Genomic DNA, 25,722 nt, shown 5'->3' on the forward strand with positions numbered 1-25,722 from the left:
AGACTGCATGCTTTATTTCAAGGAAAGAAACAACATAGGTAGACAAATGTAGAAATAGTTTACCTGTGACTGTTTAATTTTGGGTTTAGGTTGTTACTTTTCACTCCATGAATTTTTGTAATGACTAATAATGATAAGTTAGCATGTCAATGAGTTGAATAACATATTGTAGTATGATGCTCTTCATTTATAATATAGCCTGGGTTTCAATATTTACTTATTTACTTAATGTCCAATCTGGGACACTTTCTGCTTTATTTATGTAAAAATATGCATTTATTCACAAGGTTTTTGAAAGGACTAGTTGATGATCAAACCATCTAGCAGTGACTAATTACTGGAATACTGTTTTCCATCCATGTAACCAAAATGGTGAGGGAACAAGCATTCCAGTAGGATGACAGAGCACATGGAAGGGCTGGGCAAGGAGCACAGCTGAGAAGGATCTCACAAAGGTGGATTGGGACAGACTGAGCTCACTGGGGTTTATTTAAACTCAGCTGAAATTAATGGAAATGGTGATAAAGCCTTGATCACTTAAATGGCAGATATTCTTAGCACCTGGCTCAGGTCAACCTGAGCCCATCTGCTGTGGTATTTCAGGCAGGACCTGCTTGCTCAAACAAGCTCAGGCTTAGTCAGGCTGTAGGGAAAAACCCAGATTGGGTCAAGTTGAGAGAGGATGAACTTTGTGCTGGAGCTTTTCTGTGTGTCTTTCTTTTTTTCCCTGTTGTTGCTACTGAGCCCATAGGGGAATAAATAAAAAAAATAAGTTGTAGTAGCAGAAGAGAATTTTGGTTTCAATTTTCTCATTTGAAAGGAAGTTGGGGTGCTGCTGACAGAACTTTCTCACTTCCTGACACTCTTTGCCTGACCTGCTGCTCCTCCTTTGATGGCAGTTCCAGCTGTGAAGGTGACAGGTATGTCAATGCCAAGGAAACAAACGTTTCTATATTTGTGAGAAACGTGTTTGTTGCAATAAACTAAGGTAACAGAAAATGTGTTAAATATATGTTGGCAATACTAATACATTTTAATCAGGAACTGGGTTTTGAGGTTAATATTTATCTTCCTCTAGATTTGACGTAACTACCAGTCACTTTGTAGTCTTGTGAGCAGATTGAGTTTTGGGGGTTTTGGGCCCAGTTTTGCTCTCATATGAAGTATCCACCTTGTTAATGATTTTTCTTTTTTTTTCTTTTTTTTTTTTTTTTTTTTTTTTTTTTTTTTTAGTAAGGTCTTATGTATATACAGGAGGGAACAACCTCTTTTGGGAACATCCTGGGAACTATAAATCCCTTTCTGCTCACTTTTTATGTTACAGTGACTGATGATTGGGTTTAAAAAGTGGGGGTTTTTCCTAGAAATATATGACTTTAACTATGAACACAGAAGTAAGCACACTGAAGGCTGTGATTTTTAGGGTGCAGCTAAGCTGGCTCAAGGAGTAGCTGTCACTAAAAGCCAGCAGCTCTCTTCACTTCCTGCCCCTGTGCTTCCAGCCCACCCTGGAGTCAGCCCTGGTGCTCATCTGACCTGCTGCAGGGATGATTCATGAAGCTAAATGGACAAAATGCAGGTTTTTTCATAGGATAAGCATTTTTTAAGTATGATTTTTTTTTTCCTCTGTAGGAACAGAACAACCAGGCAGAGGAAGTGGCCAGAACATATCGTTGAACTTCTAGAGAGTCAGACAGGGACAATTCCCTCCTCGTCAGCAGTGGCTGTGCTGTATAATTGGGCTCCTGGTTATGCAAGTAGTAAGTTATACTTCTGAAACATGCTGGAAAAGTGATCTGGACTCTGTTTTGCTTGAAGGTATTGCCAGCTGAATTGTTATCCCAATTTCAGTATTCCTTAAGAGTGAGCTCTGTTCCTCTGTTTTACTTGTACAGCAGGAAATGAGCATAAAAATATTTCACTGTAGTACTTTAAAAAAATCATCTTTTTTTTTTGTCAAGTTCCTGAGGAGTATCCTGTTTTGAAAGTAGTAGTTTTTACTTATTATTTTTAGATTGTTAATTGTAACAATTGCAAGCCCCCTCCTCCCTCAGGATGCTGCACTTTTAAAATAAGGTAGAAGATGCTTTGCAGTGCTACAGCAGCAATTGAGCTGATGGATATTGTGGTTTGCTTGGGACTGTGCAGTGTTGTGGCACATTAGATAACACAAAATTCACATTGGAAGGTACTCAAAGCTTGGAGATGCTCTGAGAAAGTGAGAGCTTGATTTGAAAGCAGTACAAACACCATGATTAGCTTTCAAAGAAATAGGAAACCCCAGTGTAGTGACTTGGTAAGAGCAGTTTGATGCAGTTTTTACAGTGCCACAAAAGGCAAAATTCCACACAGGCTGTTTTATTTTCCCCAGCGAGCTGATGTGTTGATTGCTTGCATGTTCAGAGCTCACTGGTGGAGCTGTAGAACACGATTCAGTGACACAGGCTGTCAGTCTGAGCAGAGCTGCATGTGGGTGTTAATTGCTTCTGGTCAGGTGCAGACCAATTATTTAACTATCTTTTTAGATAAAAGAGATTAAATTGCAATTAATGAATAGTATATTGAGAGTACAAAGGGGAAAGTTTTGCTTTTCAAAATTTTGGGCAAATTTAAGCAAGAAATAAGAGTTGCTCTTTTCTTATATTAATTCTGTATTCCATAACCATTTGTCAAGCATGTTTACACAGGGAATTTGGATGTAGTTGTAGCTAAACTGGTTTATCAGAGTAGCATGAAACACTTGTTTTACATGTTGAATTAATTTCTGTCCTGCTTTTGTGCAGGCAGCTCTACTTGGAAATAGATTCTCCTCTACTTATTTTAAACTGGATTATTTGTGGTTAGGCTTTTCCTGCAGCTCTCTGCTGCCAATAAAAATGCATATGTGTAAAGATACATAAACATCTATTGGTATAAATAAAGAAAACTAAAGCATCAGTTCTGAAGGCCACAGAATCCAAAATATTGTGCTTGTTTCTTTTTATCTTTCTGAATGGCAGTTCCATTGTATTCTGTGTATCAGTATCCCAGGCATCATTCTTTGGGCTTGTGCATTTACAAACAGCCAATTTTTAAAGAAGCAGTATCCAAAAAAAACCCTGAACAACCAAACTTACTGCTTGCTGTTAAGTCTGAGGAGTGTTGGTTGTACGAAGTGTGGGAACTCTGGGAATTAGAAAGCCATGAATCAGTTGTTGCAGTTTTTACATGCTAGAAAAATGTTCTCATTAGAAATGGGTATTCACGACATGAAAAAAGTGAGACTGGGGGGAGAAGGAAGGGTTTCTTTAACTGTGCACTGCCCTCACAGAAATGGGATGGGTTGCAGGAGGAGGAGACCTAGTATTGTGGTATTATTGTTGCATAATGGTACTGCAGTGGACTTGGGAAGAGCTTTCCCTGACCCAGAGTCAGGCTTGGGTGAGTGCCCTTGATGGGTGGGAACTCTGGAGAGACCAGAAGGGAGAAGGCAGCAAGTGTCTTCTCAAAGCTGGTGTATTTTAAAAGCACTTCTGAAGCAGCTGCCTAACACATTGGTAATCAGGTTATCCAGAAATACTTTTAAATTGCTGTAACCTGAACTGTGTCAGAGCAGAGGCCTGGCAGTGGGCAGGGGAAGTGTGCCAGTTCTGAGTGGGGAACAACTCCACCACTCTTTCCAGCCTTGTGGTTGAATTTTAATAAGTTCTCTTTTTGTATGCAGCTTAGTGATGCTATCACCCTGATTTGTGCCTTCTTTGCAAGACACCAGCCAGCTGTATTTGTGTCCACTCCATGTGCAAGTGCTTTAAGCACCGCAGGATTCTGGGTGCTGCCTCTCTGCACTCACTCACTGAGCCTGGGCCTTGGGAACAAATGCTGTGGATATTAAAATCAGTTCTGACTCTGTCTTTTTGAAGTAAACAAACTTTTCTGGAGTCCCATGAGCTAGAAATACTTAACTCTTGGAGGCATGAGATAGCTGACAGTCACAAAGACATAGAGCTAGTAGTGGGGGGAATTTTTAGAGAAGTTTTCTGGGTGATGCTAGTGACTGCTGTCAGTGCAAAACAAACCATACAGCATGCTGTTTGCTCAATCTTCCCTCTTTGAAGTGTTTAGGATTTGGTCAATGCTTCCCAGAGTTCCCATATCCCTGTTCCTGTACTTGACAGCCCAGCACAGGCTTTTCTTTGCTCTGTGAGAAGTCTCAAGCAGCCTTTGATTCCAGTTCCCTGTGCTGCTGTGTGACCCTCTGGCCACTCACAGACCCTCGGGTGGTCTGTTGCATGGTTACCATACAATTTGAGTTCAGACCTGAAAAACTGGTTTTTAAATGCACCACCCACCTGTTGAGCTAGGGAACAGCCAGGGGATTGTGGATGATCTTTGTTGGTGTCTTATTCAGCACAGGAGGCTGAGTGCTGCTCCTGCCTCAGAGCAGTGCCATAGCCAGCCTTCCCTGTGTCCCCTGTCACGTGAAGGACTGTTAACTTCTTAAAGAGCTTTAGTAATATCTGGACAAACTGCAGATATGTGACAGCCACAAGGAATTTGTGATTACAGAGCAGAGCTTCCTCACCTCCCTCAGCAGTGCACACAGGCTGCCCAGATATCTTCTAACATAAGTGTATGTTCTTACAGCAGGAGAACAACATGGTAATTATGGCCACACTCATTTTTAGACAATAACCTAAAAATGGCTGCACAAAATGTTGTCAGGGGGCAAATTAAAATGCCTTAATTATTCCCTGTGTATACTGTTATCCAACATTAAGTAAATGTGAGACAGTTATTCTGCTTTTCTTTACAGGAGGCTGTGAGTTTGTATATTGGCAGTTACTATGGGAAATTTTATATACTGTTGATCCTCATGTATTAATTGATCTGCTGATAATTAGTTTGTGTAACTAGGTAGGCAGTTTTCTTTGCCATGGTAGCCTTTGAAAAAGTCATTTGGACAGATCTTTTTTAGCATGCAAACTGTACTGTGTACCTTTTTATTGGAAGTAAAACTTGAGTCAGAATGATCTCAAGATGTAGTATTCTCTAGTTCTAACCTGCTTGGGGTGGTTGCTTGTATTGCTATAAACTATTCATTAATTATTTTTTCCTTTCTGTGTTGCTATATAGCTAACAGCATGGAACTCAGTTTTTAATAACATGATGGCAACCTGAGGGGTCACTGCACCTTCCTTGCCAAACATAGCTTTTGGTTATGAATTGTTTACAGAAAGAAAAAAGGCTTTCAGAACTCTATGCTGATTTCTCCCTTGTCTTATGAATTTTTATCACCTTTGACCTAAGGCAAGTTCTCCTCTGCAGTTAAATGCTAAAATCTTTGCTTAAAGCACAATCTTGTGATTTAGGGTTCACTAAAAAAGTCTACTAACATTCTGATAAAACACTAATGCTGTGTCAGTGGGCTTAAACATTCTTATAATTGCCTTCCTGTCTTAATGGAGAAGTCAGCAAACTTTTCAAGAATTTCTCAGGACCTTGAGTTTTTTACATATATTTCCCAATAATTTCCAAGCATACTAATTGAAGAAATATATTGTCAACATTATATGCTCTGTTTCTGGACTGTGCCACAGGGTTTGGTATTGATGCAGTTACCTAGGGTTTGTACTGTAGCGTGCTTGTGCAAGAGATTAATTTCAGGCTAGAACTAGACATACTGCCTGCTCAGAGACAGAGTACTGACACAAAAATCTGCCTTTATTGATGAACTTCCTGGCTATTCTTTTGTTTGACTGCTGCCAGAACGAGAATCTGCCTTTTCTTCTTTGGGGTTTCTTGACCCTCAGTCTGAGTTCGTTGCTGCGTCATTGACTGAATCATCCCCGTTCCTCAGACTGACCTCCTCCTGATCCTTTCTGCAGGGTCATAAAACCAGGGCAAACTGGGAGAATCACTCAAGGGCTCAGAGCAGGAGCCAAGAGCTGCTCTGTGGCTGCAGGGGGGAGCCCCTCTGGTACTGGTTTGGCTCTGGGGATGTCACTCATGCATGGCCCTGTCAGCCTCCCCTGGGAGCTACAGTTTGTGCTAACGTCCACATTCATCTCAGCCAAGGAGGAAACGTTAAAGGAAATTGATAAAATCTAACACCACTCAGAAAAATTGATGTATTACTTAGTATATTTGCTGCTATGAATATATCTTTTTACAAAATCTTAAGCTTTGTTTATTGTGGCTGATTTGAGTCCTTGCTTTATGTTCATGGTACGGATTTGTTTCCAGCCATGATGTTGGTGAAGTGGACCTCTAGTATTCATAGTACATGTAAAATCTCTCTCATATGTAGTTTGTTTAATGTGCAGCTTTGATTTTACTTTTACTTCTTTTGTTTGTCATCCGCTCTAGGAAATCAGGATTTCATTAGTCAGTGGTGTGGGTGGAGAGTTCAGCGAGTGTTGGTTTCCATGTTCATCATATTTAGACACTAGCTAGTGTCTAAATATAAAACTTGTCTTAATGCTTTCTGAATTTGTGCTTGACGTCTGCAGATGACAGTGTACAGTGTGATTCCTAATGGGACACTTTTTTCTCGTACCCCACTGGTTTTCTTTGAACGTCACTTGAACTTCTGCACATTTCTTGCAGATCTGCTGTTTCCCCCACACACATTTTTTTGAACTCCACCTAAAGCTGGGAGCTTGTGTCAAAGATATAGAAAGCCTTTTTCTATGCTTGTCACTGAACACTTTCAGTGTTTTATTTCAAAAGACACTTTGAGTGTCTTTTTGTAAAAATGCTGTGGAGCAATTGGTGTTTTGAGACCTAAGTTTTGACTGTTTGCTTATTAATGTCAACTTATTTTATCATCTGGGGTTTCTTTGTGCTTATATATGCTTCTAGGTATATTAAGCAATTAGGCACTGATGAAATTATTGGTATAGTCCAATGTGTGTGTACCTGAACAGAGTAACTGCTAACAGTCTTTTTAAAGAGTGGATTTAAACAAAAATACCTACCAGACACTTTCACTTACATTTTATTCCTTCTCTTCCTTGTTTTAGGTCTGTATGCTTAGGCTTAGCATGGTAATCAAGTACTAGAAGGTTGGGTGTAAACCATTGTTTTATGATTTAAATGAATGTTACAGCATTTTTATGTCAGTGTGTAATACATAGAGTGCCTAGAAATGTAGATTTGCCTGTTTCATGCACAGGTGAGGTCACTGAAGGGTTACATACAGCTTATGATTTTCCCTACCCTGAAACACTTGGATGTTAATTTCTGGATGAAGTGGGCTGACTCAGTGATAAATATGAATATGGGGTTTGTCATATTGTGCATTATATTGTATGTTAGTGGTTTCTGCTTCATTTGTTGAAATTAATTTATAACCAACAAAAATAAATGAAGTGTTAGTGTGTGGGGTTTGGTTTGTAAATGTTTGCAGATTGTGTTACATCAGAAACACTCTAAAAATGTAAATGTTTGGCTTTTTCTTTCTCACTGTGAACTCATGTCTTTTGAGGCTGGTAATCAAATGCAAAAAATACTTGGTTTGGAGATTAGCCTCTAGAAGGTGTGCAAGATAAAAAGCATATTAGAAGCTACAAATTGGTCACAAATGATTGATATTTTTTCTGTTTGTGTGCTTAACTTGCTTCTGTCTAAAAGAGTGAGCTAAGCTTTTCCTTTTGGTGTATTTCTTGCCATGCAAAAATTGTAAGTTGGAAGGGAAGAGCATCTTTTTTTTTTTTTCTCTGTGTGAAATGACTGCATTTTTAGGTAGCAGACTTGAAGTGTGTTTACTGGTGGAAGCATAAACCTGGCAGTCAAAAGATGTGAGTGGTGCTCACAGGGTGATTCTAGCAAGTCTGATTTATTTCTGACTTTTTCATTCTGTGAAATGTTGATAGAAATAAGAGTACATGAGGTCTTATTTACTCATCCTGGAAGCTCCCAGACAAAAGTGGAAAGTGTTCCGGACATTAACAGTAATTTGGCTGCTGAAAGTTGCCCAAAGTGCTGGCAGTGTGTTCTTGCTCTTGCAGAAAAATAAAGTAGCAGCTCCTCTTTCTCTCCTAAGCGTATTTGTGTCTGGATCCTGCTCAGCAGCCTGTTGTGAAAGTCATCACTTCCAACAGCACCGTGCCCCAGGGACCTCCACAGGGCATTGACGGGCTCAGCACTCACTCAGAGCCCGAGCTGTTGACACTGCTCATCTAGAAAAATGGTGCAATTACAGCTCTCCTCCCCACTCTGGGAATGCATCTTGGATCTCCTCATTCAGCTTTCAGAGGTGGGGTGAGCCAATCTGATGGCAGTGAGTCTTCCCTGCTTGCATATATTTATCTGTCCCTGTTTTTTACAGTCTTGAATATTTCCTGCAGATCACAGACTGTGCATAACTGAACTGTTAATGGCTTTTGTCATGTGTTAAAATAGAGAATTTCAGACCACCCTGACTACTTGCTTGGTGCCAAAGGCATTGAGAGGTCTGTTTTCTCCTGAGGAGCTGATCTCTTCTGTTCCTGGCTCTTGCCTAGCATCTCTCTGGGTTGTTCCTCATCTTGGGGCACATGTGGGAGCACAGTTCCTCCCTCTGACTTAGGCTGAGGAGCACATTCCTGCTGTCACCTCGTTGTTCTGCCTCTGCTCTGCAGCCATCTGCTCTCAGCTGTGCTGGCTGAGCTGCACTCCAAGCTGCTGTGCACCATCACTGACCCTGTCTGCCTCTTGGGCAGAAAGGAACAAAACCTAGGAGAGACAAATGAATATTTTTGTGTTGATCTGTAGTCCTAGAAACAGTGACATGCACATACTGAAAGAATGGTGTGGCAACAAGATAGGAATAAGTGGTGAGGAGGAGAAACTTGTTGAGCAAATATTACTGTAGACACCCCAGTTGTGGAGCCAGAGCCAGGATCTGTGATAATTTTATTTCTTTAAAATGAACAGTAAAACTTCCTGTTTCTGTTCATTAAACTAACCTAAACCCTGTGTAGGGAGGATGGTGATTTATGAATAGGTGTGAAGCTGTTTGCAGCAGAGCACATCCCAGACACCTCCTGTTCCACCTGTGGGTCAGGGTCACCTGCTCGGGCAGGTACCCAGCTGTACCTGGGCAATAAGGCAGTGTCAGCTACAGCTGCACCTCAGAAACAGTGCTGGGGTTTCAGCCACATGACAGGGATGAAAGGAACCTCATGATTCCAGCCCCTCTTCTGTCACACCATTGCTCAGAGGGGCTGATTACATTTGCTGCTGAAAAGCTGGTGTTAAGGGATCCCCTGAGTTTCTGGAAGTGAATTTACAGCTCTGGTTGCTGTGTTGTTTCTGTAACCACCATGTCTGACAGTGGGAGCTGAAGCATGGGCATTCTGCTATCCTTAACATTATGCATTCTTATCTAATTATATATTTATTTTTGAAAATATAATGCTATTACACAATAACTTAATTATTATTTTATGTGATATTAAAGCCCAGCATTGTGCTTCCTGCCACAGCTGAACAGACATTCTCCTCCAGGAATTATATGTTTCTGGAAGCATGAGAATAAAGTCCAGCAAATATTTAAGTGCCAGCAAAGATGTTTGCTATAATAACTTTTTATAGTCCAAAATTATCTGCATCTTATAAGCTTGGAACTATTCCTTGGAAATATTCCTAAAATGTCTTGTGAGTATTCATTTATTTTGTTTGCACCTCTTGTGGTTGGATATTGGTATTAAGTCAGTTCCTTCAGGAGAGAAGAAAGGGGGTACCACACACTTGGAGTCTGCCAGGAGCAAATCCATAGGAGGGAGGGAAGAAATGAATTTGAATTCTTTCCTTTAAATACATTAGCTGTCCTTCTCACACAGAGACTAAGGGCTTCAGAAGGTTTTGAGAATTTGTATTTTCACAAGATGGAAAGATGGGGTTACAAGGGAGAAAAATAGTTCTGGAATTTACTGTGTTTTAACTACAGGATGTGGTTATTGAAATAATGTTCTTGTGCTTTTGGCAATAGTTGACTCTCAGGCCTGCTCTTAAATTGTGCTGAACAACTTCAGTGAGAGTTAGAAGTAATTTTGAATGGCTGACACTAATTAAATGGGTGATTTGTGCTTCTACAGGAGCTCCCTGATGTACCAGGGAGGAATTGACCAACTCTGGCTCCTCTTCCCAGACCTGCTCCTGTCGTGCTTCATACATGGGTTTTGGTTGAGCACTTTCCTTGTGTGTAACTGCTGGCTTTTTCCTTGGGGCTCTGTGCACAATGCAAGCTCTGTGAATCATGGCTGTCTTTAATAAACTACCTGCAGGTTGGATCTTTAGGCTATGGCTTATGGCCATTAGTAGTTTGTATTTTGTTGGGGCATAATATTAATGAAAATTTGTTTTTTCCTTCCTCAGCATCTAAAGATAAACTTGGGATGGATGAGTTGTGTAGTTCAATTACATTTTCATTGAAAAATATTGCTTTTTCTTAGGTTTGAATGGTTACTTCCTGGATTGTAATTTCTCAATTGTTGGCACTTAAAAAAACCTCATTATGTCATTTAATCTGATGGTGAATAGTTGATGTTGCATTATTATTTTGGTACATTTTCTGTCTCCTTTGGTTGATTTAAGTCTCCCTAACATTAATCAAGGACTGTATTTGTTACATACACGACTGTAGTTGTGTACTTCTCTGTATTCTAATACTCCAAACTTCAAACAAAGGAAACATCTGGAAAGTAATAGGGGTGTTACAAAGTAACTAAGTTACCTTTTTTAATACTGTAAAGTTTTGGGGTTTTTTTCCACTTTTGACCAGTTTTAGCTTGATAAAGTTTAGATAGTTAAAAAAAAAACAAAAACCCCCAAACCACCAAAACACAGTAAAGCAAATCTGTGCTGCAGGTGCAGCATTGATCCAGCAACTCAATGCCACACAAAGAACAATTTGGTAGGTGTGAAAGGCAACTGCTGCTGTAGCAGCAAGGTGCAGGGCTCATAATGTAACTGGTTAAATGTTCTTCAGTCAAAATGAAAGTGCCCCACAAGCTGTTGCTACAGAAATAGGTGCCTGTGGTGAGTGCTGAATGCAGAGAGACTTGTCTGTCTTGCAGATCAAAAATTGGCTCCAAGTACTTTGTGTATCACTTTACTGCCGGAAACTTGCTGCTTATCAGCAGACTGGTCTGTGCCTCTGAGGAACTTCAGTTACAAACACAGAGAGAACCTTTTTCTTTTTAAACTCTCTTCTCTTTACATTTTGATGTGAAGTATTTCTCCTGTGCATTATGTTTGTTTATAATGTCTGTGTAGGACAGGAATATCCCCAGGATCCGATCCTGAGGACACTTCTAGGGAAGTGGTATTCTTCATCCCTCTGTAACTGAAAGGAATCTTGCATGTAACTGTTTATTGAGGGCTCTGGACAAAATAATGCTTTTAGACATAGATTTAAAAAATTAAAAAAAAAAAGTCAAAGTCAGTGAAACTTTGTCAGCTTGCTATAGTCATTACATTAATTCTCCAAACACATAGTAATTCTCTAAGGTGTGTTATAAGTATGAATTACAACTAAGCACCTTCGTAAGGATGGAGTGATTTTTAAAAACTGTCACAGTTTCCTTTTCTAAAGCATTCTGATATTTCTGGGGTGCTCTAACTGTTCAGCATCCTCCCCATGTGCTGCTCTCCAGATGACACAGGTCCATTTCAAAGGAACACAGGGTATCTCTTGTGATTATCAGAGACTCATCCTTAGTGCTGGATACGTGACACAGTGAAAGTAAAGCAGCAGCTTATTTGGGCATTCCAAATTGTACATGTAACAGGTTTAACAAAGTTTAATTTCTATCTGCTGTTATGCATGCACAGACACAGCAGATTCATATCTGCCTTTTCAGATGAGTTCTCTGAGATCTCTTGTGGCTTTTCGTCTCATCTCTCTCCAAGGCTCCCAAAAGCCTTTGTCAGGGTTTTGACCTTTTACATAACAATCTTTTCCATCTTTCACCCAACTTTTATGAATGCTGATGCGTGTAGGGCTTGGCTAGGTACAGCTAACTCCTGGCCAAAATCTAATGGAAATGGCCACAGCTGTCCCAGGACTTAGGTATGGGCTGGACATTTAACCCACTGTGACAGAGTGGAGTGCCTGTTTTGAGTGGTGGTTCAAGTAGTTTGTATATTTTAGCAAAAATTAACAGAAAATGACAGTAGATTTACTTCAGTTCTTTTTGTGTAACAATACTTTGCATCCACTCTAATTTTGTGCTGATTATTTGGCAGTTTCCTTTGCCTTCTGTTTTCCAGAGTGGGTCCCCAGGGGCAGAGCTTTGGGATGAGCAGTGAAGTTGATGCTGATACTTTCTCTTCCCAGCACAGCTATTTAACTTGAATCAGGCTCCTCAGTTCCCAGAATGTGTATGAAGAGGATAAAGCAGGAAGAGTGAGACAAAGCCAGGAGCTGTTATGTGTGATATGAATTCCTCTACCAGATACCTGGCGCACTGGCTTCAAGGATGATACCTAACCATGTCTTTGTCATCTGCCTGACTGGAGACACAATTTTCTGCTCACAGCATCCTAGGAATATGCACTTCTGCCCTTTGGTACTCCAAGACAAGCAAATTTGTCAGAATCTCTTCATTTCCACACTAGCACTAGACAAGTCTTTATCCAGAGTTACAAGGTCTGGGGAAGGAATGTTTTGCTGGTGTGCTTTTGGGGTTTTTTTTCCAGCTGCTTTCCTGCCATATTGTCATATTTGCTGATCTGCAATATTTTAAATTGTTTTGAGTTATATAGTTTTTAATTTAAGTTATCCTTCAAGGAGTGTTTTTTTTTTTTTTAATTGCTGCTATTTGGTCTTATGTGCAACAAAACTTACTGGAAAAGTAGAACTTTCATTATCTGTGATGCTGTGAAAGTTAGTAAAACATTCTTATCCTATTTTTAGCGGAGTTCCCTTTGCTGTCATGCAGGCCTTGCTAAAAAAAAATGTTGGAATCAGTTAGCATAAAGACAGTGCCTCTCATCACTCTTGACCCTTCTCCTCAGACATTTCCAGCTGTGATTGTTTCAATCAGGTTGTATTCATGTCACAATACAGTTAAATACTTTTTCTTCTACTGATTGTCTGAGTAAAGCTTCATAAAATGTGTGATGGAGATAGATTTTTCTTCCTTTAACTATGAAGGGAAGAAATAAAGCATTATTAATGCCTACAGTGGCCTTTGGAGTAAAGATTCCCTGTCTTGTTGCAGGCTCCCACATGTGGTACATCAAAAGATTTAGTGTCAAGAATTTAACCTGAGTGGGCTGCACTCACTCTTCTGTAGGAATTTGAAAATGATGGAACAGACCATGATGGAGTGGAGAAATATGGATTTTGCCAATGAATCCTGTGTCCTGTAATGGTAAGCAAACAACAAGCATGTGTTTCTTATCAGTGGTCCCAGTAAATAAAAGAGGATGGTGTGCTGTGCACAGCTCAGTACTGCAGTGCAGGTGGAAATGCTTTCCCAGTGCTGCTGGGGTGGGTGAGCTCCCAGCCCTGGGGCTGGCTGGGCACTGAGCAGGGCAGCCTTCACTCAGTGTTAGAGATGCCTCAGTTTGGAAGGATCTCCTGTAAACCTCCTGGAGCTGTGAGGCACCAGCTGCAGGCTCTTTTGGGAAGTGACTTCTGCCACATCCTGAAGATTTGCCATGTCTGTGGTATTATTTCAGGTCTGGAATTTACTAGTTCTGCTTTAATACTCATTAACTGGCTTTAGTATCAGCAAATCCAAAGGATAAAGCTGCTTCAGGAGAATTTAATTTGCAAATGCCTGCTTTGTTTTAGCTGTGCCAGGTGAGATATCCCCATTTCCCCTGGTGAGTCAGTGCTTTGCATAGTGCAAGTGGCCTCTTGGCATTGGGGATGGTTTGGCAGGGCTGGCTGTCAAACAATCTTTGGAAATGGCAAGATGAAAGATAAGATGAAACAAGAAGAGTGATAGTGATTAGATCTGTGTTCAGACATTTTAGTATCTTAGTAGACAATCAAAACTTAGTGTGGAAACAAAATTCCATGAAGCATGTTGGCTGTCACTGGAAAGCTCTCACTGCTTCCCATGGCTTCCTCTTTGTGATCCAAAGCACCTGACCAGGCCCTTGTGAATGTTTGGTTCCTGTGGCCCTTTGTCTGGGTCAATGAAAAATATGTATACAGCTACTAGCATTTTTTTAGTGTGTTGCTATCAAGTAGAAGATTTCTGAGGTTTTCAGTCCTTTATTATTGTTTTATTTCAGAATGACTCCACAAAGGACCTTTCCAAAACCAGGTACTGCATTTTGGAACAGTTTTTTTAAAAAGAATTGTGGGTGTTTGACAGCTTTGTGTCCTCAGGTTGGCTATGATTCCAGAAATGATGCTTCCATCAGAATTGTGTTTCTCTTTGGTGGTGTTTTTAGTATTTAACCTCCCAGGGAGGGAACTTCCTTATTGCAAGTGTTACTTTTAGTTTGTTTGGCTGTGAAGTACGGATGTGGTGGTGTAACAAATGTTGCATGGTTAGTTTGGGGAACATTAAAATTTCCCTGTACTGAATAGTATAGAGAAATAAGATTTTTAAAACAGGTATTTGATAGGACTTAGTATTGAAGTATTAGCCATTAAATAAAAGGGGATTGGATTTAATCTGTCTCCTTACCTTCCCCCTTCTTCCTTAAATTGTATGAAGGCTTTGCTTTAGCAAAGGACATTGTATACATTAACAAAAATATTTGTGCTGCAGTACCACCCTGCAGTGCCCTGCTCCAGGTACTGAGGCACAGTCACATTCTTTCTGTGTCCATCTCTCGGCCTGGGAGAGGTGAGGTTGTTGGGGAAGAGGTGAGTGAGCAGAAATTCAACTAGAAACAACCATGTTTGGCAAAAACATTTAAGAAAAATACTTGGCTCTGTAAAAATTAGAGACTGGGACAAAAAAAAAATCAAGGAAACTGAAGTTATTGTTGATATCAATGCATTGTTTGAATTTCAGATGCCAGTTTGTGTTTCTGTTCACTTCAGTGGGGTGGGAATATTGTAGGTAGGAGAGTGAGGAGCCTCCTTCTCTGTTTTACTGGTTGTAGATGGACCTGACTGCAATGGGAAGTGATTTCTTATCTTACTCAGGGCAGGTGTTATCTTTTTCCTGCCCTGTCCCTGCCATATTGTGATTGTACCTGCTCTGTGCAAATACACTATTTACCCTAGACATGGGTAAATAGCACTGGGTTTCTGTACTGAACTCTATATTCCCCTCAAATAACTTTGTGGGACAGAAAAAAAAAAAAAAAAGAGCAATGTGTTATGCCCATTACACTCTTGTTCACAGTGATTTTTTAAAATATTTTGTAATTTTTTCTTTTTGCACATATCTTGTATCTAGTGATAGAAGATTCCAGTTACAACCTGGTAGTCTGACTCTGCCACATCTCTGCTTCTTGACTGCTTTACTGAAATAGATTATCTGAAGCATATTCATAATTTTGCCAAACAGGTGACAGAGAATTCATTCTAGTTGTAATTAACTATATTGAGCTTAGAAATCTTGTCAGCCTGAGCTTTTTGTTTGCTATTTGTTATAATTCTGTAACCTAAATGAGATAATGCCTGAAAAAGAAAAAAGGCTATTCAAGCACACCTTTCTTGAATTTTTGTTTTATTGCTGATTTCAGTAAAGGCTCAGTATTACCTATTGTGATGCCTTTTTTTTCCCCTTAAAAAAATAGATCCTCTGAAATCAGGAGTTTTACTTTCTGTGAAAATCAGGGATATTCTTGTAGAACTTACTGGGGCTTAGACACACAGAGACTCTGTCCCTGTTCCTGTCTTAGCTGAAAATATTTTTCTGCATGATGTTGAAGCTTAATGGTCTGTGTTTTAGGGATTTTTTTCTGCAGTTTATATAGCTCAATATTAGAGGTTTTAGTACTTTCAGTAATGGCACAAGCACACTGCTTTTGATATAACTAAACTGAAATTACTCAGTGAAAAGCTATTCTGGCTTCTGAGGACACTGTGTTCAAAGACATGAATTTTAAATAGATATGAAAACTGAAAGTGTAAGGGGAATATTGACTTTTGCAGTGGTAAGTTCAAGTTTAGATCAGCTGAAGTCAAAAAGTCTATCTGTAAGATGTGACAGGGGGTCGGGAAGTCAAGAAATAATCACACACCTTGGTTTTGAAAGATGCAAAGCACAGCTCAATTCCCTTCTGGTGTGATGTCTCTTTTTACACCCTGGAGTTTACTGCTTATGAAAACCAGTATTATAAAAGGGCTGCTTCCTCCCCCACCCTGCTGAGCCAGACCCAGCACTTAATTATAAGGCTTAATAGATTTGTTGGTTGAACCATTATGTGTTTTCTCAATAAAAAGTTCCTTAGAACAGTAGTAAACTCTCCTGCGTAGTTCAGTTGCAGCAGTCTGATTATATGGACTCTTCTTTGTGTTCTACTGACTTGGTTTGTGAGCTCATAAATTACCAAAAGGTTTTCTGAACCATATTCTGTCACCATTTTCTGTCCTACCTGGATCAGTAGCACAGAGATTTCTTTCTGTGACTGTAATCTTTTTCTTCAAAGCACATCCTGTAATAACAGTGGTATTTAAAAATGAGCAACAAGCACCCTCCCCCTGCCCCCAGCTTTAGCAGTGGTATTCTTAATGTTCTTTCCTTAGGCTGTGGACCTGTGAGAAGTGATGAGTCAGTTTAAGAGCTCAGTGCTGTGCTTGCTTTCCTACTTGTGGTTTGCTCTTCCTTTCCAAACCCAGGGCCAGCTGTGGAGCTCATCTGTGCCTCTGCTACCTGCTGCACTCCTTCTCCCTAGAGGGAAGTGACCTGCCAAAACTGGCTCTCCATGCTGTGTTTGGTGAGTGGGCTCTGCACAGAGCTCAGCAGCAGGAGCTTGGTGCAGGATGGGGGCTCTGGCTGGGTGAGACCTGCTCCTCCTCCTCCTCCTCCTCCTCCTCTGCCTGGCCAGGGCTGGCTGGTGGTGCTTATGAAACCACAGCCTCTGTTATTTCACATCTTCCACTTGTACAGGAGACTAAAAAACTCTTTCCAAATTAAACAACTTGTTACTTATTCCTACTTGAAATAGCCCTGGAGAACAAACATTATGAGAAGAAGCAATTGACTGAAATAAGAATGTGAATTTAAAAGTTCAGTTTCCATGCTTTCTTTGCAGCTCATTCAGCACTATCATTGCTGTGGCTTTCAACGTTCAAGGGCAAACCCTAAGTGATGTAGTGTCACTGATTACTCTGATGTGTCAATTTTTTAAAAATGACAGACTAATTTTGTATTGATTTAGTGTTTTAATGTAAATATAGTTCTGAGTGCTGATGTGTTGAAGTGGGTATGCTCACTTTTTGAGAAAATAGAAGATGAATGTAAGTAAGATTTTTTTTTCTGTATTGCAGAAGGCGGCCTTCAACAATTAAATGTAGATAAGGAAGGTGACATTTCACATGAAAACTTCAAAATATGTTTTAAAAGGTTCACCTTTGTAAAGAAACTCACTGCTAGCAGACAGATCATTGAAAGCACACCTGCTCTCCACTCAATACTTTTGCATGGGTAGAAGAAGCTGAAGTGGCTGCACGGTAGTGTTTGAAAGCAAAGTCTAAAAGGAAGAAGTGTTGTCTTTAACATGAATGGTATTTCCTGTGGTGTGTGTTTGTATTGCTGAATTTCATTTCCTAGACTGAACTAGTCATGGAGTCCACTAGACTGAGATTATTTTTGCCTGAGATTCATAATTCATCCACTAATCTCCTTCAATTATTCTATTGCATGTTTATAGATTCCTGATTCCCTTTTAGGATCTGCTAATGGGTAATTACAGTCAGCAATCATTCTTGTCATGGAAATTGCTAAAGTAATTTCAGAAACATTGTTGTTATTTGTGTGAAACAAAAGACGGAATGGAAATCAAAACTGTACTGTTTGTCTGGTTCTGTATCAGTTAAAGATGAAAAAAGTGTTTCTGCTTTCTTTTATACAGAAGTTTTTGAGAGGAATAAGACAATTTGCATAGATTCATTTGGTTCTTGCTATTAGAGCTTGTTTTAATATTTCAGACAGTGCTCTTTGGTAACCAGGCAGCTCTGGGTGATCAGGTCTTGAGCTCTGGGCAAATGAACAGCTAAGAGAAAAAATAAGTTATCCAGATGGTTACTGTGAGTTCACTTGTGAATATATCAGGAGCTTTGAAATTAAAAACAGAGCTCCAACATATTTGGATTATGTTTGGAAAGGCTTTAACTTGGTCAGGAGCTGCTGTGAATAATTCTCCTGAGAGAGGGAATAGGATGTGATCGCTGGCTGTCTGTCCATCCTGGTGTGTGAGTGAGAGGGTGGCAGGAGGGTGCAGAGAGTGAAAGAAGCCATCCCAAGAGCTGTTCTTTGTTATCAGTCTGACTTCTGACATTCTTTCTGTTGCTCCACCATGCAGTGTGAGGGGAGGCTGCTCTTTGTGCCAGAGCTCCAGAGATGGGATGTGGGATGTGACTTTGTGCTCTGCTCTCTCCATGTCTTGGATGCTCTCCCCTTTTTCCCTGCCCCAGCTGCCCTCACACTGCTCCATGCAGACAATCTCTGGGGAGGAAGGGGCTGAAATTACCCCACGCATCCACACCCTTGGGCTGGTGTGTGTTTCTTTACAACACTTGGGCTCTACAGGCTCTGTACAGGCCACAGCTATTCTGCAGCTGTTGAGCCTTCAGAAAAGGTGTGTGTCTCCAGCCAGGTCTTCAGAAAATGGGTGGATTGACAAAAAGCCTGGTGGACAGTTTTAACTAGCCTGGGAGAGTAAAAGAGCCTCAGCCCAAGCCTGGTAGGCTAATGAAATAATAATTGCTTTTTGTATTTTTGTGTCAGGGACTGGAGAGTTTAGCAGTGCTTGAAAGTTCCCATCTAAGGGGAGGAAAGCATAGGACAATACCTAGATTTGTGGGAGATAGAAATGTTGTCTTTTTTGTGTGCAGGTGAAAGGTGGCTGTGTTTTGTCAGGTCTTGCCCAGCACTTACCTAGAAGAGGTTCTGGTGCTGAATGTGAGCACATCCTTGTTCCCACTGAAACACAGTAGATTTGGAAGGTAATAGGTGTTTTGGTTCATTTTCTGGAAGGTATTCTGTTGTCCAGTTTTTTTTTATACCTCTCACATGTCCAGTGTTCTTACATATTCACTGGGGAAAAATTCTTCACGTTAATTGGCTGGCAAATGGCTATGGAGCTCACACAGATGTGACTGAGTCATATTGGTGTGTTTGGTGGCTGCTCCCAGAGGCTCTCAGTGCAGTTTCTAACCCACAGTGCCAGGCTGCTTCTTATAGATCCTGACCTGGGTGACAATTCCTTCTCTTTTTCATCCAAACACACTGAAGGCTTCTAAAGAAATGAGACTTTTTCTTGATAAGCTGCTGATCAGAGCTCTGTGGCTTTATGGCAACAACCCAGATCCAGTCCCTATTTGGCTCAGTGTGTTTGCCACTGGTGCTTCTGGGAGTGTTCTTTGGTTTTTGTGGACTGTTGGTGTTTCAGGGTTACACCTCTCCTGGTGTGTCAAAACAGCAAAACTTCCAGGAACAATGACCAAAAAGAGTAAAAGTGATGTTGTGGTGCACAGTGCTCACATGATCCTTAAATGTATAAACAGAAGCATGGTGAGTTGATCTTTTTCCCAGTGTGTGATACCACCCATGATAGAATCTTTTTCTCTCTCTCAATTCTGCCTTCTACATTTCCAGAAGGTTGATGGAAAAAATTCAAAGGAGGAAAGACACAAAAAGTGGGGACTTTTAAAAAGGGAGGTGGTAGTGGCAGTGGGACATGGGATGCAAATTGAAAGTAATTTGGATGGAATGATTCACCTCGAAGTAGCATTTATGTGCTGCATTATGGGTTCTTGGTAAATCAATAAAGTACTCTTGGGGAGTTTCTTTGCCTGGTAGAGTTCTGAGAAGAAAATTGTATGACCCAGGGGTCATTCATAATTACTTGCAGTGCATATCTACAAAGATCAGCCAGGAAGAAACAAATCAATGAGATATCAATCTCTTTTTAATTAAAATGGCCTAGGCTATTGAAAAGACATGTCTCTTCAATCTACTGTCCTGTAAAACTCTTCAATAACATGCAGAAAGAGTGCCAAGCTGACACTGCACCCATTTTTCATTTTTTGAGCATCAGATAACTGAGCCACAGCCACACAGTATAATCCTGTAGAATAGATGTAGTTCTTGGTACTGTTTTTTCATTGACATAGTCAGGAGAAGTTACAGAAAGCAAGCTGTGAAGTAATTTTTCCTGGACTTAATATTAAAGTAGCCCAAGACAGGATAATTTGTTCTACATAATTGTGAATGTATTGCTGCTTAGCAATTATTAGTTATTTTTTGAAAATGGATTCTGCTAATTGGAAAAATGACGTTCCCTCTCAAAATACATATTTATCATAAAAATTACCATAAAAATCATATTTCTGCAAGTATATTAAAGAAGATCTTCATTGTTTTTGATTTGAAATACACTTTTAGAAGGAACTGGGACAGCAAGCCTGTCATCTCTTTCATGCAGTTGTTTACATCAGGCAGAGTGCCTGCACCCCCAGCCCCGTGGTAAAGGAATTCCTCAGGATGTTTCGTGAGCTGTCTGCCTCACTGCTGCATCAGAGGCCAAACCTTCCCACTGTCTGGAGTGTGTTGTCTTTGTTACTGAAAGACAAATTCAGATTGGAATACTTGCCCCTGTGCACACCTTCTGAGAGTTTCTTCTTCAGGAAAAACTGGCTTACACCCAAGTGAAGTAATAGTGCAGTTACCTTTGACTTGGAAAATGCAGTAAAACATGATGCAAATGTTTCAATTTCTTCTTCATCTCCTTTAAGTGTCAGTGGGACACTTTCTGAGATTCACACTTCTTTTCAAGAGCATTATTATGCACATGAAAATGGTGTGAGTACCAAAAGAATCTTTTAAAGTGAAAAATGGGAGGATTTTAATTATGATGAAAAGCTCAGTAATAACCAATACAGGTGAGATATTAGGGATACCATTAACTATAAATGGGAAAGATTCAATTTTATTTGCTTATTATACATATATACATATAAATATGTTAATATAACTGTCAGTTTATTCTGGGTATTACTGAATAAGAGTGATGCAATATGGGGGATTTTTGTCATTAATCCAAGTTTGGGGGATGCTCTGGAAAGAAGTTCTAGTTTCTTATTTTGCAAAAGTACACTTTTTTTTTGATCCACTCTCACTGTTGATATATCTGGTTTTGCCTGCTTGATTGTTAATAATTGGATAGGATGTTAATGTTTGGCTCTATTTACCAGAGGCAGAATTGCCCACTATGGTTTCTGAAACTTTTTCCTGCTTTTAGTGTGAAAGCAGCCTGAATGTATGTGTGCAGTTAAGCATTTTGTTTTTGAAAGTAACTGGCTGGGATTTGACTTTTCTGAGGAAAAAAAAGTGAGGTTTAGTGTGTTCTTTCTCCCTGGAGCAGTGGCCTTGGGCACCATGGTGACAGCAGTCAAGTGGCAAAGAAGCTGTGGTCCTGTTATCAAGTTTTAATAAGACTTAGAAAATCCTGTTTTTCATGCTTCCCTCCATCACATCCCTGTGCTTCTTTTTTATGGCTCTTGGCGTTGAATGAACTATATTAATGAAGCTATTTGAAAAACACTGGTCATTAGAAATTAACAATACAGTTTATTCCCTAATGTTCATTGTTAGCAGAACACGTGTATTGCTTTGGGAACAGTATCACTTAAAGTGGAATGAAATTTACAGATCTAGATACTTAATATCTTTAAAAAAAAAGTTTAATGAATTTTGGCTTGGACAGCTGTATTCTTTTCTCATTTTTCTATGCCCTAATTAAAGTCTGAAATTAATAAAAGAGGATTTCTTAATTTTTAAGATACATGTTTTGAGAAAGAATGCCAAGTGTATTGTGACTGAAAGCGACATACACACAGATGCACACAACTTCCAAAGAGCTGTGAGCATTCAGTTCCCCAGCACGCTCACAGGAGCTGTGTCATTGGCTCAGAAGGAAAAGCCCCCTGTGGCACACTTGTACATGGAAATGTTTGAGCTGCCAGAGCAGGGTGAGCAGAGCAGCCCTTGGTGAGTGCTGCCCACGCACGAGGCTCCTGGGCTCCCACCCACCACAGCACGCTGCTCTTGCTCACTGGTCACAGCATGCAGGTGGAAAGTTTAAGGAATAAACTGTTTTTATTCCCTCCCCCCTGGGGAACATTGTGTATGATTAACTATAAATTTACTAATCCTGTCTCTCTGCAGGGTTCATCCCAGGAAGTGAGACTCAAGCTTATGGAAAGGAGTTTGAGACTTGCAAAGTAATAATTTTAAAAGCCTCATGCCAGAAACACCTGGCTGCATCAATGCAAGTTGATCTGGAGCTTCATGCTTGGTGCTGATGAGGAATTGCCTGTGGTTTTGGGGAGGCTAATTCTTGCCTTTGATTGCGTTGGGAATCTGAAGCTGCTGCTCATGAGATGTAAAACCAGAGAACGTGGGTTACTCGGTGTGCCTGAAGATCACAGAGGCAGCAGCCAAAGGACAAAACTTCTCTTTGAAGCAGTGGCTTCAGCTGTGTCACTGTGTGCACTGGGAACTGAGAGAAACAGCAGAAATAGCAGCCAGCCTGGGAGAAGATGCCAGCTAAAGGGAAATACTTCTTCAACGAGGGCGATGAGGGCAGGATCTCAGACCCGCTCTATGAGAAGTACCGCTACACCAGCCAGCAGCATCCCCTCCTGCTGCTGCTGCTCTTCATCGCCATCCTCTTCTGGACTACTCTGATCATCATCTTCTTTGTTACTGCTGTGAGTAAATTTTGTGTGTGTTCTGTGTTTGCAGAGAGGATAAGGAGTCACTCTGACAGCACACTGAATCTTTTTGGCTGTATAATATTTTGAGCCTCATGGTATCAAAGTTGCAGTGCTGAAAGATATCAAGGAACCGTGCATGTATTACTGTGTATGATTTTGAAACAGTGGGAAGAGAGAGAGATTGTCAGGCACCTGCACAATTACTATAAGGATTGTTTTTCTATTCTATACATCTGTATTGTATGTATGTACATATGTATTGTATTGTATTCTACACATCTGATCTGTATTGAATGCTAGCTATGATAGCAAGTATTAAAAGGGCTAAGGAAGGAGCAAGAACAGAAGCTAAAATGTCCTGCATTTCTCATATTATGATGACTTGTTGGTTTTTCATCAGATTATTCCTGAGGTGGTTTTTTCTTAAAAGATTTGCAGATGTTAATTTCCTTTTTTTTAAAATATTTTTCTTTTTTTTTTTTTTAATTAATAAAAGCACAATAGGAACCTCCCAGTACAATAGGTAATCAGTGGAATCAATATTTAGTTAGCAAAGAGCGATGATCCTATAGGCATAGAAAAGATGCAGCTTAAAGATTTTGTTACGTAGTGTAATTTGATTTTTTGTAAAGAAATTTTGGTGTTGTACAAGCCCAGCTGACAGCTGGTAAGAAGAGGAGTTAATTTAAAGGTAATGTTGTAAAAAGGTAGTAAAGTAGTTGTTATAATGCTTCATTGCCTTTTAACTCTGCTTTCCAAACAGCTTCATGATAAAGGGTCTTCAAGTCTCTGCTTAGCAGCAAATCAAATCTTACCAATTGCATTTGTATCCCTTTTGCCTTTTATTTCTTAGGAAGGGAAGAAAAGTAGCAACAACATTTTTAACAATTTATCTTCTATAAAACTTAGAGCTCTGTTACATTCCTCTTTAGCCAAGCTTGAACTCTAAATCCATTTCTTTGGGTACATCTGCATTATAGATGCAGTGTAGTTAGAAATCAGTGGTTTGGGGTTTGCCTTTTAAGCTAGTTTGAAAAACAACAGCAGTGGAACTGGGGTAGTGTCACAGTAGGACATGAAATGAACGACATGCACAAGCTGAGATGTCCAAAGCAAGAAGAGGGCAGTTTATTTCCAAACTCCAATATTTATTGACTTTCAAAAGTGACCATGGATTGGGGGATGAAATTGCTGCCTCTCTACTACACTGGTCAAGCCAACAGTCCGTCAATTTTCTCCTCCTCCAGAAAGGAAAGCAAAACAATCATTATTTACTTGAAAAGTGCGTGAGAAACTCCATTACAAAAATGTAAACACCAGAAGGCTTAGAAGAACTTAGAAGAAGAGGGACAGGGTAGAATGAGTGTCTATAATAGTATTTATTATATATGTGTGAATATCAGAAGGTGTTCATGCTGCCACAGCTAGTCTACTTAAAAATGCAGGTTAACTTATTTCAAAGGTGTCCAAGCTCTTTCCAGGGCAGTATAGATGCATCTTTCATTGTTCTGAAGGGGACATTTGTAGCCGCTGTAACCCTTTGTTTTGCTTTTGCAGGAAGCTCATTCCCACCTTGCCTTCCTGACTGTCTATAATAGTATTTATTATATTAGCTCTGTATATGTGAATATCAGAAGGTGTTCATGCTGTCACAGCTAGTCTACTTAAAAATGCAGATTAACTTATTTCAAAGGTGTCCAAGCTGTTTCCAGGGCAGTATAGATTTTCCTTGTTCTGAAGGGGACATTTGCATTATTCCTTGTTCTGAAGAGGACATTTGTGGCAGCTGTAACCCTTGTTTCCCTTGCAGGAGGCTGGCTCCCACCTGCCGTTCCTGGTGGCGGTGTGCGCGGCGCTGGCCGTGTTTGCGCTCACGTACCTGCTGCTGTGCATGGAGTCCCTGCTCCGCCGCTGCCTGGCGCTCTTCGGCCTCGTGGCCTGGCTCTGCTTCCTCACCGTGGGATATGTTTCCCTCTTTGAAACAGGGAGTGACTACCAGCTGTGGGAGCAGGTGGGTACGCTCTGCTCGTTCGGGTACTCACGTGGGGCTGGCGGTCAGCTGTGGATGTTTTTCTGTGCTTCAGTCTTTCAGGATGTTGTAACTGTGCAATAACTCTTCTGAGATTTAGGTTAACTTCTAAAAACTGGCTTCACTGATTTGTTGCAGTAATTTTAGTTGGTGTTCTGGATTATAGTGAAAATACATTTCAGTGAAAAAATTGGATAATTGCATAAACCTATGAGGGAATTGCATCTTTAGTGATGAATTGGATTTTTCTAATTAAATTGGGTTTTTATTTAGGTTTTTTACTAAATCTTAATTACTATGAATTCATCTCTGATTTTTTTTTTTTTTTTTTTTTTGTTAATAATACTTGCTTTGTTAATTTATTTGGGTCAGAGAAGTGTTCAAGAAATGTATAAAGGACTCCAGAGCTGGGTGTGCCCTAGGGAGCAGGTTTTTAAGTCAGTGTGAGAGGTGAAGTGAACAATAAGGATTAATGACACATCCTGGCATTGCTGGGTGTGGCTAAATTTCATTGCTTGCTATCTCTGATCAGAAGATGGGTGATTTCATGAAGCCAAAAATATCATAATTTGTAGGAAACTCCTCCTAAGATCTCATAATGCAAGCAGAAGAGTTTTAATTAATTTTTATCTTGTTTTATGAACTCTGCCCCTTCCCTTCTATATTTGAATAATGAAGGATATAAATTATCAGTTAAACAACCCAAATCTGATTTGTATTATGGCCTGGATCCAGCACTGTATGTTTAGAGATGCTGTTCAGTATTTTGTAACTTAAAGAAATGGCTATTACCTTAGGAACCACCCCCCACCCCCAAATGTATTGATCCTAACTATAAATGCAAATATGTAACAAAGCATGATTT

General features: G+C 40.1%; 1 protein-coding gene across 1 annotated transcript in view; it reads left to right on the forward strand.

Annotated features, from left to right (window-relative positions):
* The first annotated feature begins 658 nt into the window (after positions 1-658).
* ADCY7 (adenylate cyclase 7) overlaps positions 659-25,722 on the forward strand; it is a 55,517-nt gene continuing 30,453 nt past the window's right edge. The window contains exons 1-5 of the mRNA XM_059481552.1: positions 659-920; positions 1,633-1,818; positions 13,188-13,340; positions 22,278-22,822; positions 24,639-24,839. Of these exons, the coding sequence (XP_059337535.1) occupies positions 22,652-22,822; positions 24,639-24,839 (372 nt within the window). The 5' untranslated portion in view covers positions 659-920; positions 1,633-1,818; positions 13,188-13,340; positions 22,278-22,651. The remainder of the gene's footprint in view (positions 921-1,632; positions 1,819-13,187; positions 13,341-22,277; positions 22,823-24,638; positions 24,840-25,722) is intronic.

This window comes from Ammospiza nelsoni, chromosome 13 (genome assembly GCF_027579445.1).
Source record: "Ammospiza nelsoni isolate bAmmNel1 chromosome 13, bAmmNel1.pri, whole genome shotgun sequence".
In the NCBI taxonomy this organism is placed as follows: Eukaryota; Metazoa; Chordata; class Aves; order Passeriformes; family Passerellidae; genus Ammospiza; species Ammospiza nelsoni.